The 14,468-nt window shown below is 45.9% G+C and overlaps 1 protein-coding gene across 1 annotated transcript in view; it reads right to left on the minus strand.

The window, feature by feature from the left end:
* SYNPO2L (synaptopodin 2 like) overlaps nucleotides 1–14,468 on the minus strand; it is a 35,493-nt gene that overhangs the window by 5,504 nt on the left and 15,521 nt on the right. The window contains exon 3 of the mRNA XM_026055814.1: nucleotides 12,115–12,776. Within this exon, the coding sequence (XP_025911599.1) occupies nucleotides 12,115–12,776 (662 nt within the window). The remainder of the gene's footprint in view (nucleotides 1–12,114; nucleotides 12,777–14,468) is intronic.

Below are 14,468 nucleotides of genomic sequence, written 5' to 3' on the forward strand. Positions count from 1 at the left end.
TGTACCTGCATAGGGCTGATCCAGGCTTGAGAACGCAGAGTCCAGGCCTGGAGAGCTGGGCATGTCACAAAGCCCGTTTAAGTCACAGCTCCCCATAAACAGAGAGAGAGGCAATGAGAGAGAAGTGAAGCAGCTCCCTGCTGGAGCAGAACCAAAACTCTGAAGTGTCCAAGTCCTTTGCTATCAGCTCCACAAGCCTTTTAAAGCCTCTCTTTTGTCTCATAGGCATTGCTGCCGAAAGCCATGAGGTCACTGTCTATTTTTATCTTCCTAAMTTCATCACTGAGCAGTGTGATGGACATTGTCACCTGGCACTTAAACACCCTCCTTCTTTACCCCAGCCTCCACTCCCTGGAAGAGAAACTCCTCTTTTATATTTAAAAATGAGAAAATATGCTCCCTACTCTTACTGCAGCTGTGGTGCAAGCTTCAGAGAAAAAACTGTTTCCAGTACCTCAACATCCAGCATTTCCATGCTAAAGAACCCTTCAAACAGACGAGGCTAACACAGCTCTCATGTCCCAGCACAGAGACACAGAGAAACCTACCCAGGAGGAAGGCAACTTTCCTTCTCTAAAACCCAAGAAAGCACCCAACTCCAAGTAAATATATGGAGAACAGCTGTGGGGAGGAAAGGCTTTCTTTTTCTGTGTATATCAGTTTCCTTCCACATCTCAGGAGAACCAGTCCATGAAACAGATTCCTGGATCAGGACTGAGGAACATTTAATAGAAGAGCATTAGGATCCTGGATGCAGGCAGTGTAGTTTAGTTGAATTGCAATGGCAGCAGCTGTTACTACAACCCTGAAGAGTGTGGCTGTGCCCATGGAGGGTGCCGAAGGGTTTGGAGGCCGACAAGTGGTGTTTTGGCAGCGCCATTCAGAGCTCCTGCACTAGAGACTGAGAAGTGCTGAAAGACAAGATGCTGTTTAGGGAGGAGTCGGCTGGACAGAGAAGAGAGGAGCGGAGGGTGCTGGGAGGCTGCAAATCTCCGCAGCCAGGACCTGCTCTGCATCTCCCTGCACTGCGGCTAGGCCTCCTTCTCTAGAGGAACAGTAGGTGCTGGGGGGAGAACCCAGAACCGTGGCTGAGTGATGCTGCCCAGTGGTTCYCCCTGCACAGGACACCATCGCTCAGGACTCGAGCAGACCGTCTCCAGTGTTAGTGGGTCTAGAAGAGTGAAGGTCTGACCATGCCTCTTGAAATCCATTAGCCATCRCTGCCCTCCAAGGAAGACAACTGCTGCAGGCAGCATTGCTATAAGAGACTTGTCATGCCTCATGCAGATGCTCTTAGAGCAAGAGAAATGGATGTAGCTCAGTTTCTTCTTCTTTGATTAATATTTACACTCAGAGGGATACAGGCTCTTTGGAAAAGCCTTATAGAATGTGGTATCTGCAGTATGCAATTGGAAACTAAAAATTGTTCTGTAGTACAGAAACATTTCTCTATTAAGAGCATTCAGATGGAATAGATAAAAGAGTAAACAGAAGAGTAGAAGAGTTATAATACTCTCCTAAATTCTGCTGGTGTGGTGGATAGTTTCTACAGAARCCTTTTTGTTAACTTTTACAGCACTCAATTTTTTTCTTCACTAAATTCTATTGAAATAATCAATGAGAAATAATATTTGCTATTAAGCAAAGCCTACACAGACTTTTTCGTGTACTTACTTTAACTAAATTTCACTAAAGTGAAATGAATTAAGTTACTAATTGCAGTAAAGAGAAGCATAAGAAGTATCTTTTCAAGATCAGGACCTGTTACAAGAAAGCACTTTAATGTATGCTCAGAAAAACTACAGAACAAGCAGGCTTACATAATGTCAGAAACTATTCGTGTTCACTAGGAAACAAACAACGGTAGATTTCATTACTGAAGACCAAATTCSAGAAAAGCCATTACCATTGAAAATAAACATACTACTAATTTCAGAGATAAAGAACCCATTCCTATATGATGAAATACTACTTGTCCACTATTTTTTTACATGGGATCAACTAGAATTTTGTTTTTCAAGCTATTTATGTTAGACAAGGTCATTTTTCCATGGCTAGTGTTGCAAATATTTCAGTAAGTCATTAGAGGCTATAGACTTCTCATGTTTTTCATATCTGGAGCYCTTTCAAAATAAGATTTGAATAGGTTCTTTTGGCCTTCCAAGTATTTCCCTGTTGTAASCCAGCCTTTCAAGCTACAACCAATGCTGGAATTGGAAACCATAAGGTAGAGGAGTATATATTCTTTAACTTAAAATAACTGGTATAACTCCTGGGACAGAAAGCTTACTTTGCATTCTTGGATGTTTGCACACTTCCATCAWGTAATCTGTGCATAATATAAAATATAGCTACTAACTTCAGCTCTGATTCAGCAGGCTACAAGCATATGCTTTGGTCCTACTGAAGTCTGCAACACTTAAGCATGTATCTAAAGTTAAAAATACTTTTAAGTACTTCGTGAAATGTCAAAATTTTCCTAAATGGCTAGTGATTTTAAGAGCTCCCACTGAGACACTGCCCCACTGTGATTTCTTGGTTTCAGAGAAATGGAGATCAGCTACAAATCAAGCTTCTCTGCAGGTCTATCTATAGCCTGTGAGAGCAAAACACCCACTCACTTTGCAGTTTTTTGACCATTCTTAGCCATTCTTAGACTCCTGCACTGCTACTGAAGAGTCCTACCAGGCAGAGAGGGAGAGGAGCCATTTCTACGCTGCAATGGCTGCAATGTATTAATCTCATGGTGTCCTGCTGGAGACTCGAATAGCTTGTTCACTCAAAAAAGTCTCCCTCAGTTGAATGAGAGTTTGTGTTTCTTCGYGAGTTGGATGGAAATGTGTGCTCAGTGCAAAAGGTAGCACACATGCCCAGCTTCCCTGTGCTGACAGCTCAAACTCAGGCCCTGCATGTTCCCTACATAGTCTTCTGCGACAAGACTGCCAAAGYAGAGTTCTTTTGCCAGGGCAGCACCTGTTGAGTCTCCTAGTGAATCTGTCTTGTGCATTTTTAGCCTGATTTCCTAACAGAGGCTTATGCAGTCATGTTGTATGTTTTTCAGTCTCTCTGTTTCACCCTAATAGCTTTTGAGCCCATTTGTTAATTTTAAGAGTATGAAGTCACAAAGATACTAAGCTCCTACAAGTTTACATTAAAATAGGTGGCTGAGCAGAGGAGACAGGCCCTACTATAGGAAATGGGAAGCCTGAATGCAGTCTTAATTAGGCACCAAAAATGGAAGAACGGACAGAAAAGAGAGTTTATGAGCTCCCATTTTGAATGTGAGAGGCATCAGACAGATTTGCATTTTACTAGACATGAGAGAATGAGATATCAAACAGAAGACAAATTAAAAGGACACCAGGTTCTGTTAATTCTCACAAAACTGCTTGACCTCCAACAGCAGGGTACTACTGATTCATCTCCTCTTTGTCTTTCAGTGTTTCGCGCATCCACTCTCTGGTAATACAGGCAAGCATGTTCACCATCTCTGTCTGTGCATTCRATTAATCCTGCAGCATTTGCCATTTATCCTTGTTATCTGATTGATTTTAGTCCCTTTCTGCAACCTACCAAGCTCCCACTACATTTTAAAAATCCAGCCTTCCATGAGACAACTGTATGCCCCTTCCATGCTTATGTCATCTGCTGATTAACATACTGCAATCTCCACTGCATCCTGAGGCCATTCATTGAAAATGGTATTATTGCTATTTCCTGTTACTGCTTGCTAGGTACAACACAATCAAGAGAAATAAGAATATTTTAAAGGCTCACTAGGAGCAGTGTGCAGTTGAAAAAGCAGATAAAAAGACAATTATGGTGGACCTGGGAACACTTCTGAGCTCCTCAATGCAGGTAACCCACCTCCCGCCCCCATGCCCCCACACACCTCGTTTTCTGTGGGAAGAAAGATCAGAAAGAAGCCACAAGGTGTCCCAGCCAGGTCCCAGTTCTGAACAACAGCAGTTTCAGGTCTGCGGGGTGCCCCACAGCACATACTCCCTGCTCTGTCTAGGTGCAGCAAGAGGACAAGATCCACTGACAGAAGAGAGAAGGGTTGGGATTTTTAGTCATCTGTCTCTTCCCCAGTCACATACCATTGAGGTGGAGAGGACATTTGATTGACATGTTAGTGTTTAAAGCTCCATGGTGAAAATATAGAGGTAGTCCTGTTGGATTCAGAAGCGCAGTGAAACACTACTATCAACTTAGCCAACTAGCTAACTTGACATCATGAGACATTAATAGTTAYGTTCTCTGTTCTATTCTTAGCCAATTGTGCACTCACCTTACAGTAGTCCCACCTCATCCATATTTTTCTAGTTGGAAAAGTCATGTGGAACCATATCAGATGTCTTACAGAAGTCAGCGTATACTGTGTACACCTTATTTCTTTAGCCACTAAGCCTGTTATTTTACCAAACAGGCCAGTAAGTGTCTCTTATTTTAGTTTTGATTAATCCATACTGGTTTTAGTGATCATCTTGCTTTCCATGAAGTGCGTTCAAAATAACTTCTTCATTCACCTAACTGAAGCTAAACTTACTTTTTTGTGATCCCCAGAGCCAGTGTCTGTGCTATTCTTGGTCTCTTTCCACTGAGACCCGTCCCATCATTCCAGAGTATTTATCAATGACTGGGAGCTGTTCTGACACAAGTTCCACTAATTCCCAATATTAAACCTCTAGAGAGAATATGATTCAGCCTTGTCCTTTTCAGTATACTCAGTGTATATGTACATTCAGACATGCTGAATCTACTCACCCCTGTTCCTGCTCCTATGTCTTATATACTAAGGGACAGGTTCTTGGTTAATATAAGTAGTAGATATACTGACAACAGTGAAGCTTTACAGATTTCACGACGAACTGATCTCTCTTCCTATGATGGATTTAATGGAAACTAAAGAATGATATTTGTCAGGCTGACAGTTTCCTCCTTCCTAGCCACAATTTTCCCTCATTCCTGTTGAGCTATGTCCCTGCTGTTTAATTACCCTTTGTCAAAGTCCTTTTATGCTTCACCTTTTTATGCCTCTCCCTCCCCTATCACTATCACTTTGTCTCATCATTTCAGTGTTGTCTCGCTGTAGTTTTGGCTACTTGTCCCAAACTTTTCAGCAAGTCCCATATCACTTTCAGACCTGATGGAAACAACCCTGGACAAGGAGAGGGATTCCTGTTGCCTGTTTGCATTAAGATTTTTTTTATCTCAGCTCTGAAAATCCTGGAACCTAGAAACTATCAGGTTGGCTGAGACAGCCTAGGGGGGTTATTTATATAATTGTTTCAGTGTGATTATTGCTCTAATCACCTTGAGTTCTGAGCACATTGCATAATTAAAACACACACTATGAATGTTGCCAATTATTAGCAACAATTTGGCTTAATCCCATTACTCCCCATCAGCCTTACACATCCTGTCAGCCATCAGCTAACCAAAGTCACTTCACAAGTGCATGCACTGAGACAGGCTAAGCTAGCCAAATGTGTATGGCAGCATACTCTGAAAAATCGCTAACCTGGGCCTTCCAAGGACTATGGAAGCGTGATCTCAGGAGAAAACTGCTGTCACCATTTCACCATCAGCAAGATCTGGCTGAGGAACTGTGCTGCAGAGTCAAAGTCCCTGCCCTGACAATAACAGCATAGAGAAGTAATGTCTGAGCTAACTGATAGTTTAAAAAACGCACTAAAAAACATCTAGAGCTGAAAATACTAGGACAAAAGTGAGTATACCTCTTCAGGGATGAGATAAAGCTCTCCTCCAGACATCTTCAGATACTAAAGATCTTTCCCTCGCTGAGAACATTATATCCAACTGGATTTATTGAGTGAGTGCATGTTCACCTAAAACCCTATCTCTGTCAGGCTTTGGGCAGCAAGATAGCAGTGAGGTACTGAGCAGAGAGAAGCAGAGCAGAGCTCTATCAGCTTTACTTAACAGTGCTGCAGCCCACAGCATTTTCCATTGAAATGCTGGGCAAGAGTGATGCCCAAAGGGAACGATGCTGYGAGAACCCCTGAGGAGGATGGCCAGTTGCTTGTGACAATTTCTGAGATTGCTCAAGAAAGAAGGAAAAATTCATCCAGACTAGCCAGGAGAGTCAACACTACCATACAATCTCTGTCTGCCCAAGCAGTTAATACATCAGCCAGAAAATATCACCTCTGTGCTTTAGATAGAAGAAGAATATAAACCAAAGGCATAAGGACAAAAGGTATACCATATTCAAGCCTAAAATTGGATTGAGAGGGCCCCAGATGCACTGTGTTTATCTCAGTGTTATCTTCTTTACTAATGCCTTCCAAGCTGCAGAGAATTCAAAACTGAATGTTAATACTAAGTGAGAGATTCTTAAGCAAAGATGTACAACTCAATTGCATACACCAATGTAGTTTTCTTGATTTCCCAGGTGTAGGCAATTCCCAGTTTAATGTGAGCTGAAGTGAGATCAGATTCTCCATCTGTCATTCAACCACAGAGGCAGTTCTCCTTGTTCTCCTAGTGGTTGGCTGCTCACTGAGTAGCAAGGGCCAAGGGTTATTCAGCATTGCTTCATACCGCTAGAAACAGACCTCCTATAAGATCAATAGTTCAGGCAATGAATCTTGATTTCCTCCTGGTCTATGCAGAATGCCTTTCTATTCTACCTTAAAGCAGGTAGGATGGGGACAGTTGACTACCATCCTAAACCCTTTGGTCTTCTAGACTGCAGAGAATGGCAAAAGCATTAAGCTAGCCTAACATCCATCATTAGAGTTACAGTTGTCAAAACTGAAAGCCAAGTAGAAAATGTGGTGCAGCAAGTTCAAACTGCCATTCAGGTACTTTATCTTCTTCACAACTCCTATGGCCTACACCCATTGTAATAAGCTGATGGTTGGCTTGTTACACTCACCCTCTCTGCAGAGAAGTGTGATTGTAGTCACCCTTGGAAGAAGAAATCTGTATGACCCTCCAATGAATAGGCCACTTATTTATAAGCATCCTATCTCGTCAAGTGATGTTGCTGTACATTCGCTTTAAAAAGGAAGATTTCCTTTTCTGATGTGGAATGTAGTAACTTTGATGAATCTGCGCAGGCAGCCAGGCCCATATAAAGCAGAGGAGGAAATTTCCCCACCCATTTTTTCCTCCCTTCCTCCACCATACATGGAAAGGCTCTTGAGTCCTGGGAACTAAAAATAGTCCAGTGGATAAGTTTAAATTGAGATATTTTGAAGCACTTCTTGCAGTGACAAAAATTCCTACAGTGTGATAGCAAGTTAGGACTAGACTGCTGTCCTGGTATGCCTGTCTTCTGCCAGCGATTGGTATTTCCAATTGGTGAGAAAGCCTGAGCTCATTTCACATGTGAGACAATTTAGGATGGGGGTGAAATTACAGCACACCTTACAGTGCCCAGGTGTCTGAGGAGAAGCAGCCCTGGCTACGGATGGATCCCAAGCCTCCCAGGGTGGGGGGAGCATTTGTGCAGAAGGGAGACACCACAAGAGCCATCATGGAGCTGTGGGGAATCGAGGAACCTCACCAGCAATTACTTGTATCAGGTATAGGCTGATTTTCCCTGCTGTAAGCCCCTGCTTTCTGCTAACCTCCTGCAACTCAGTCATGATTCTTTTATTTCTGTTTTCCAATTTGTTACCTCTTACTTCCCTGCTGCACTGTCCAGGCAGCACAGAAGTCACCGCTGGGGAGGATGTGGCTTGACCCTTGACAGTGATGATGAATTAGGAACCTAAAGCCCCCCCCCCACCTTCCCCAGGAATTAAATTACCTCTTAAACAGAGCAATTGACTGTTATTATGGAAAGGAAATGAGTTTGTACTTTTGTTTCTTAAGACTAGGCAAAATATTGGCTACTAAAATACTGGCTATTCACAGGTATGAATGCGCTCCTGTAGTTCATTTAAAGTAGAGCAGAAAGTCCCTGTTTGCTAGCTGTTCTCTTGCCCCTTTGAGCAAAACAACAGGGCGCACAGTAGCCAGCGGGTAGCAATGAAGACTGAAGTCCCTATTACTTGTAGGGCAAGTTCCCCACACTTGGATGGTGAGTGGCTCCTCACTGCCCTGCTAGTCTGCCCAGCARTGATCTGAGTGGTGTTTGAGCTGGCATGTCCCAGCAAGCTTCTGGCAGTTGTGTCCTGTGGAGGGCTGGGCAGATGGAGGAGCTCATCCCACAGGCTGGAGAAATGAGCCAGCACCAATGTGCAACTTCTGATAGGGCAGGAACTTTGAAGGAGACTGGCCCAAACCTCCCTGCAAGGGCTGCTGCCTCTCTAAGGAGCTCTAAGCTCTTGTGTCTTTGCTGGGGAAGGAGAGGCACATCACAGAAGCTGACTGCATGCAGGGCATCAGTGGGTGCCCCCTCCTCCCTGTGCTACTTTTGTTCCATCCCATCCACTGCCAAATCATCCTTTTGGGCTGCTTGTACTTGCCACCATGCAGTGGATGCATCTGCCTGTTCTGCTCCTGAAGTCAAATCCGTGGCTAGTGTAAGCAAGTGAGCTCCATTCGCTCCAGTGTTACCGCTGTTCAAAGCAGATGTTAGACAGCAGTGTTACCCCTAGCAATTGCTGTGTGATTTATATGCTCTTAGCAAAGGCTGGGAAAGCAGCTATAGTTGTCAGGAAGTGRGGGTTTTGATGCAAAAAAATAAGTGTACTGAAAGAGGTCAATCAGATGAAAACTACCAGAAAATGAATCAGTAGCAATCAGAGCATAAATACTGATCATCCATCAGGATGAGGGCAGGAAAGAGGGTYGGGAGAGTGTGAGAAGCATTTCATAGTTTCATTGATGATCTTGAAAACTGTATACAAACAGCCCAGATCAGATTTGCTAACACCACCAGAACTGAAGGAAAGTTATACAAAAAAGGGGAGGCAGGGGCTGAATTAACTTACAAATGATCTGGAAAGCTCAGAGCTCTGGAAAGCATTCAGTGAGGTGAATGTTGAGAAAGCAAAGGTCTAAAAAAACTCTAGGGATAGAAATTAAAGAGCAGAGCTAGAGATCGGAAGTCTGAGAAAGCCCAAGAGCTGACAAGCCCTAGCAGTCTTACTGAGATCCCTGCAGGCCAATAGGGCTATAAAAAATGTCAGTTGCTATTCTTGGTGGTGTGCAAAAGAACTTTTCTGTATCTCTGTTCTGGCACAGGAATTTCACCTATTCRTCTGTAGATTTAATGTTGCTTCTGGGGAACTCTGCTGCAATTATGCCTGCAATTCTCTTTGCCTGAGGTGCAGGGGCAGGTGGGAAAGGGAGAAGGTTTCTGTCACTTAAGAATGACAGTGAAAAGTTAGAATGAATACAAAGGATAAGAAAAATTCTCCAAAACTCAGAGCAAACATCACAGCAGGCATGAGAAAGCTGGAGGAGTACATTCTAGGAAGCAGAGGCAAGGAACCATCTGGTAACAGTCCCAACAAACAAAAAAAGAGTTATTCACATTTTTACGGTGCAATGGCAGCTGTGGCAAGATAAGGAGGGTTTGCTGAGCAGGTACACTGGGAATATGTTTMGAGAGGTAGTTAGTGCTGCAAAAGGCAGAGATCTGATTAGGTAGCAAGAATGATCCTTAAGTGCCTGCTGCCTGTACATCAAGTTCTGGGCTCTTGTCACTGATCCTCCAAGTCCTCTACCCCAGTTAAGTCAGTTTTTAAAAACTTGCTTAGTTTCTAAACCATGAGCTTGATTTTGTCTCCACATTTACCAAAGCTCAGGAGTCCCCCTGTCCCAGTGGAGGCTATTGTGCTTTGGGTGTTGCTAAGGAAAGGCAGAGAAATAGAGCTTTACACTCTGCTGACTCCAAAGAGCCTGGAGGCAGCCGAATCAATGCATGTCCAAATATCCTTCCAAGGCTACAGCTTCCTGACACCAGAGGCAGCACCATGCGCCTCCCTTGCCTATAGCTCCTCTGCAGGCAGCCTCCCCTTGGGAGTCAGGGCAGCTCAGGAGTCCACCCTTCCGCCTGTGGGAGGTGTGGGTGCTCCTTAGCTCTGCTAACCCCATAGTGAACACCTTCCATCCTGCTTCCTTCCTTCCTTCCTTCCTTCCTTGCTTCCTTCCTTCCCAGAGTTAGTGGCTAATGACCATGACTTTTTTCTTTTTTAATGGCTACTGTGCTCCAGCATAACCAAGACTTAGAGATCTGCCTTCACATTACTTGCTAATTCAAGAAAAGGCCAAGCTGGTATGTGAATTGCCATGAAGCTCTGCCATCCATCCATGGCAGAGCTATGCTGTGACTCTTACATAAGGAGACCTATGGTCAAACATAATCCAAAAGGTGGGTGTATTAGGAAAAATAAAATATTACCTCACTCTGCAATGCTTCTAGGAACCCTCCCTCTAGCTGGCAATAGAGTTGCATCACCTTCTGCCATGGGATATTATCTTGCCATTGGAAATGCTCTGCATTAAATACGTGGCTTTCCTGGGAGCCTTCTCTACTGACGCTGTCCSTGGAAATAAGCCTTGATGTAAAGCAATTGCTCATCCACTGCTAGGACTATCGGGTGGCAGAGAGCAGCTGAACATGCCTTTCTCAACATTCGCCTCATGCTTGTACATTATTTGAAGGGGAAAAAATAGCTTCATCCTCAGGGAGGCTGAAATTACTACTTTCTTTCCTCTCCTAAGGAAAGTGAATGCTAAACAGGCTGGGGAACAGTATGAGGCACCAGGTCAGTTGTACTGCCTAGCAGGGCCTGATTTACGGGAACCAGCTGAGTCTGTCCTCTCAGCGCAGGGCAGAGCAGTAAGCCAGTGCCCTGCCTGAAGGAAGCAACCTAGATTTGAAAGTAACCTCCAAAGGATCCCTTAAGCAAAGTAGATAGAGGAATATTCAGCCCAATTAAAAGAGAAAAGAGAGGCTTAACAATTGTTTTGCAATGTTATTTGCTCTGGAAAAACGTGTTTAGCATTTAAAGCAAAGAATTAGAGTTAGAATCTGTGCATTTTATTTCTATTAACTTTTCTATATCTCAGTTTCCCAGTCTGTAATAAGGGCTCCCATGAGTGATCCTCCAAGTTAAGTCCCCCATTAAAGTCAGTTTTTTAAAACCTGCTTCATTTCTAGGCTAAGAGAAGTGTAAATTAGTCAGTCATACTGTGCACTGAGGTACTCATGAAAAAAATTATTGATGACCTTGTTTTTAACATAGATAGATTACAGCTGTGAAGTCAAACAGGATCTTGCTCTGCCTTTGTGTTTGTGTTTGAAATAACACACATGTAGCAGAAAGCAGAAAACATATTCACAGTTAAGGTCACTTCAGATCCATGACCCAGGCGCCACACAGTATTTTTCAGTGCTTTATTCCACTTGGAAAGGTGTCAGGTAACAGGGTCCCACTACAAGGAACTGTCAGAATTAACTGATTTACCTGCTCCTACATGTCCTTACTGGCAGGCCCCTGCTACTGATAACTTAAAAGAGACCAGTTCTACCAGAGCTCAGCAGCTACTGCTGCTGCCCCGCACAGCCACCCTTGCTGCAGCAGATGACTGCAGAAAACATCCTCCAAACATGGATGTAGACAAGCCCCTCCTTGAGCTTGACAGAGTGAAGCAGTCCCAAAGAAATAAAGGAGCTACTGCCAACACTCCTGTAGCACTGGGCTGACTGCAGATGATTTCCTTGCTTGGTCCTTAGTCATGTATAATGCCATATGCCTCTGTGCCTGGGGAGGGATGAGATGAACCAGGGGCTCCTCTGAGGTCCCTCTGAGTGGGCCCTGTGTGTGGACACAGATAGCTAAGGAGCAAACTGAAGTCACTGAGATCACTGAATGGCCGGGCCCAAGAAATTTAAACCCCAGTTTCTTCCCTGGCAGCATCATTTCCCCTGCATATTCTTCAGCCTAAAGTGAATCCTAGACCCTGGACCCTTTGTCTTACCTGTCGCGTGGGACATCCTGGGTGAGCTAGACCCCAGTGCCAAAGCTGCAGTAGGAAACCCCAGTCCCTGCAGGGCTGACCTGGCTTGGCTTCACCCCACGCCAGAGGAAATAACCCCCTTGACACCCACGAGGACGGGGCTTTTGGAAGGAGATCCCGCGCAGGGAGAGGGCAGGAGCGAGTGGTGGGGTGCCGGGGACTTACTGGCCTGCTTGGCTTTCTCCGCATACGTAGTCGTTAGGTCTTCGTCGACAGGGTGCGCAACGGGCCCCACCATGGGGATGAGATGGCGCTCCGCTCGGATAGCCTTGGTGGCGTGGGGCAGCAGCAGGGCCTCTGGAGAAGGCTCCCATCCCTCCGGCGAGGGCAGCTGCAGCTGCCCCTCGCTATCCGAGAAAGGGGTGTCCGCGCGGCCGCCGGGCGGACAGGCGATCTCCCTCTTGGCCACCCCGCCGGAGCCAGCCGCCTCGGCTCCCTCCTGCGCGGCAGCCTCTGGGGTGCTCTCATAGCCGCTCTGCTCGGACAGGGAGACCTCATCCTGAGGCGCCTCCGCCTTGCTGGTGGTGCTGCCCGGCGGGGAGCGTGGGCTCTTCTTGCGGGCCCGGCGGTGCTTCTCCTGAGCCGTGCTGTCGGCATCGCTGTCGGTCTCGCCGTAGTAGGCTTCGCTGTCTGGGGGGGAGGTCAGGCTCTCCAGGCGCCTCTGCGGCCTCCGCGGCTGCTGGGGCTGTGCCGGGGCCGGGGCTCCGGCCGGCTCGGGGCTGAGCAGCTGCGCCGGGGGGCTGAGCGGGGACGGCGGGGAGAGCACTCGCTGCCCTGGGGAAGGGGAGCGCTGGAGCCGGGGGCCCGTCTGGTCACCGCCGACTATTCTGCGGGGAGAAGGAAAAGCGGCGAGTGAGGTCTGGGTGACGGGGGCCTGCAAGGGAACCCCTGCATGTGAGGAGAGAGTCCACGGGCGAGGAAGGGACAAGAACTCTGAGCCGGGGTTTAGGTGTCTTTCAGGGGCACAGACACCTAAAGCGCAGACGCCAAGGCAGCTACACGCTCTCATCCTGATTTTCTGCTTCATGACCTCTTTGAAAACCAGGTGTTAAGCACATGCAAATCAGAATGCCCTGAGAGCATAAAAATCTGCAGAGCCAACTTAATCAGCTCCCCAGGCCTTTCTCCTCGGGAGGTGAATTTCTGTGTAGCAAATATCCCTCAGTACAAAGCAATGTGCTGCTTCCAGGCCACAGCCTGCAGCTTGCCAGGCACATCAGGGAGAGAGTGCCTTAGTCATCCCACCACACTCCAGATGCTACTGGCAGCTGGAATTGCATCTTAGAGTTGTGTCAGCCATGCAGGTCAGGGCATCCTCAAAACTGCTTTAGTTTACAGTGGGCTTCAAAGGCAGGAGTCAGTGTCATGTGTTTGCCCTGCCCCCTACATGGGAGTAAATAGAAAATACTTAGGAGAAAAAGGACCAAGATGGTTTTGGGGTAGGACTCTGCTGGTCAGAAAGGTCCGATCAGTGACCTGCTCACTGTGGGACTGCTTCTCAAGCAAGCAACCCGAGTGTGAGGGTTTTGATGACTACTGCAGTCATGCCAGCCCGGCAGCTCCATGGTGGCATTCACCTTGGCTTAGACATACCAGCTTCTAGCCCAGAAACCAGCAGGAAGGATGTGCCAGAGTTGGGGCAGGGCAGAGTATGGGCAGTCAGTCCCATCGCTGGCTGCTGGAGGGAGAACTGGCTACGTTGGCGGGAAGGAGCCAGTTCTGCTCTCCTCCTCCTCAAGAGCTAGTCTGGATTTCAAAGGCAGTTTGACCCTGGACCATACAGATAAGGCAGAGAACTTTTTCCTTCCCTTGCCAGAGCCACCAAGGCTTGTTGTTACAAAGGAGCCCCAAGTATATGCTTTCTGAGCATGCCTGCTGCAGAGCCAGGCAGAGTGTTGCCTCTGGAAAGCTATGAAGTTCATGATTTGGATTCTAATTCGTTTTTATCCAGCCTCTGAAGTGTGAAAAATTCATGTTCATGACAAATGCAAACCTTGTTGGAAACTAAGGGCTTGGCACTTTTTCTTTGTCAGTTTATTTTTTTAATAATGTTTATTATTATGAACTCTCATTTGTCTCCCCAAACAAAACATAGAAGTCCTTCCTTTTCTTTAAATACTAGAGCAGATAAATGAAAAGCATTACTGCTTGTAAGCCTATTTGTCTTCTCCACTGAGGTCACAATCTTTCTCTCTCTCTCTCTCTCTCTCTCTCTTTTCACACACATCCTGCCCCAAACAGAAATACACATATGACCTTACATACTCTGGAGTCATCCAGCTACCTCTTCTGTCTGAAAGGAACTGATTGCTGTTCTCCCCGGGAATATAAATATGAAGTGGGAATAGAGATGTGATCAGACAGCAATATTTGATGAGTCCTCCACTACCCAAGATGAAGCCAACTAGTTATGTTATTCCCAAACCATCTGATGTTGGCTCTCTGGCCTGCCTTTGTCACTTTGCTAATTCAAAGTGTGCTGATTTTGGCCCAGTGGAATTTGCCCCGGCACCTGTTGG

Source organism: Apteryx rowi, unplaced genomic scaffold, assembly GCF_003343035.1.
Source record: "Apteryx rowi isolate R43461 unplaced genomic scaffold, aptRow1 scaffold_126, whole genome shotgun sequence".
In the NCBI taxonomy this organism is placed as follows: Eukaryota; Metazoa; Chordata; class Aves; order Apterygiformes; family Apterygidae; genus Apteryx; species Apteryx rowi.